The sequence below is a fragment of the Gekko japonicus genome, unplaced genomic scaffold (genome assembly GCF_001447785.1).
Source record: "Gekko japonicus isolate JY-2015 unplaced genomic scaffold, Gekko_japonicus_V1.1 scaffold552, whole genome shotgun sequence".
Taxonomy (NCBI): domain Eukaryota; kingdom Metazoa; phylum Chordata; class Lepidosauria; order Squamata; family Gekkonidae; genus Gekko; species Gekko japonicus.
Genome location: NW_015167552.1, coordinates 929,699 through 931,342, shown reverse-complemented (window position 1 = coordinate 931,342; position 1,644 = coordinate 929,699). Strand labels below are relative to the sequence as shown.

Below are 1,644 nucleotides of genomic sequence, written 5' to 3'. Positions count from 1 at the left end.
ACTGCCCCCCCCCCCGGTCTATTTTCCTCTGTGAATATCACAGATTTGTGTTCTTCTTAATCATAGGTATGTGTTCTTCTTAGAGCCATCAGTTGCTAATTGGACACAGCCCACCTCCCTCCCGTAACCACAAGTAACATAAAAAAGCATTGTTGCCTGCCCAGGTTACAGAAATGCTGCACGGAGTTTCTGTTTGGTTGGTGTATAAGAGATGGGATGCAGCTGCGCAGCAGATGGTCTGGGTATCTGCTGCCACATATAATAATTCTTTTTTTTCCCCCAGAAAGTTCATCCTGGGTCACAGAGTTGACAGCACCACAGAGTATCGGGTTGCAACATCCCTCCCAGGATTTGGAAATCTCACCCAGGGATACAACAAATATCTCAGGCCAAACTTTGGTGGTATGTAATCATATAGACATATTTTGCAGTTATGTAGGACTCACTCAAGTAGATAAATAGGTACCACTTCAGTGGGAAGGTAACAGTGTTCGTTGCACCTTGGTGTTTAGTCATGCCGGCCACATGACCACGGAAGTGTCTTCGGACAGTGCAGGTTCTTCGGCTTTGAAACGCAACCCTAGAATCGGATTCAACTGGCTTTCAAGCAGGGGAACCTTTACCTTTACCTTAGGACTCACTAAAAAAGGCAATCATCCATTCAAAGGAAGAAACAGTTTATTTGCCCTCATAATTTATAGCTAGTGTATCTGCCCATTTGAGATTAGATTCGGTTTCGGTCAGCCCTGGTTCAAAACTTTTTCTTTCTTTCTCTTAAGTTACAATGAGATGACCCAATGGTCTTGGACAACAACCAGGTCCAAATAACTGAAATGCACTTGGGCCTGCCTCTTTTATCTAAACTGCCTCACAGGGTAGTTGTGAGCATATGAATGGAAAGAATCATGTACACTGCCCTGAATTCCTTAAGGGTGGAAGAAAGATGAAGTAATAATACTTCAGCAAGGCTTGTTATTACCCCATAAAGACTGAGGTACCATCTTGAAAGTCACATGTAAATTTTGCCATTGTGAGGGGATTTTGACATGAGGGACTGTACCACATTCTCTTTCTGAATGTGGAAATGGGCTCTCCATTTAAGAAGAATGCAGTGGTTCCCCGTGGGCTGAATGGTGAATATGAAGGCGTCTCAACACTGATGATGGCTTGACATAACTATTTAATATGTGAGGGGGGAGGGTTCCAATCTGAGGGCAGATTCTTACCTAAGATTTTTTCTTGTTAGAATTCAAAAAGTGTACTGAATAATTATGTTGTCAGCTGTGATCTGAGGTTATGGCTGATGTATCTCAGTCACCGCCAACTACCGCAGAAAGCATGTGAGAACACGGTAACCCTGGCCAAACAAATACACACAAAGTCTACTATGGACAAAAGCATCACAGTAACTTTACTTTTAGTCATCTGGGAGCAGATGTGCATGTGTTTTCTATCTAGCAATGTGAGAGAAATTATGATGAGATAGGATAGGATTGTCAGCTCCACTGGGAGAAATTTGGGAGTGGGGACAGTCTCACCAGGTCACTCACTCACTCACTCACTCACTCACTCACACACACACACACACAGAGAGAGAGAGAGAAAGAGAGAGAGAGAGAGAGAGAGAGAGAGAGAGCTGCCTTA

At 43.5% G+C, this 1,644-nt stretch overlaps 1 protein-coding gene across 1 annotated transcript in view; it reads left to right on the top strand.

Moving 5' to 3' along the window:
• GABRP (gamma-aminobutyric acid (GABA) A receptor, pi) overlaps nt 1–1,644 on the top strand; it is a 44,930-nt gene that overhangs the window by 7,095 nt on the left and 36,191 nt on the right. Inside the window, exon 2 of the mRNA XM_015413705.1 lies at nt 284–402. Within this exon, the coding sequence (XP_015269191.1) occupies nt 284–402 (119 nt within the window). The remainder of the gene's footprint in view (nt 1–283; nt 403–1,644) is intronic.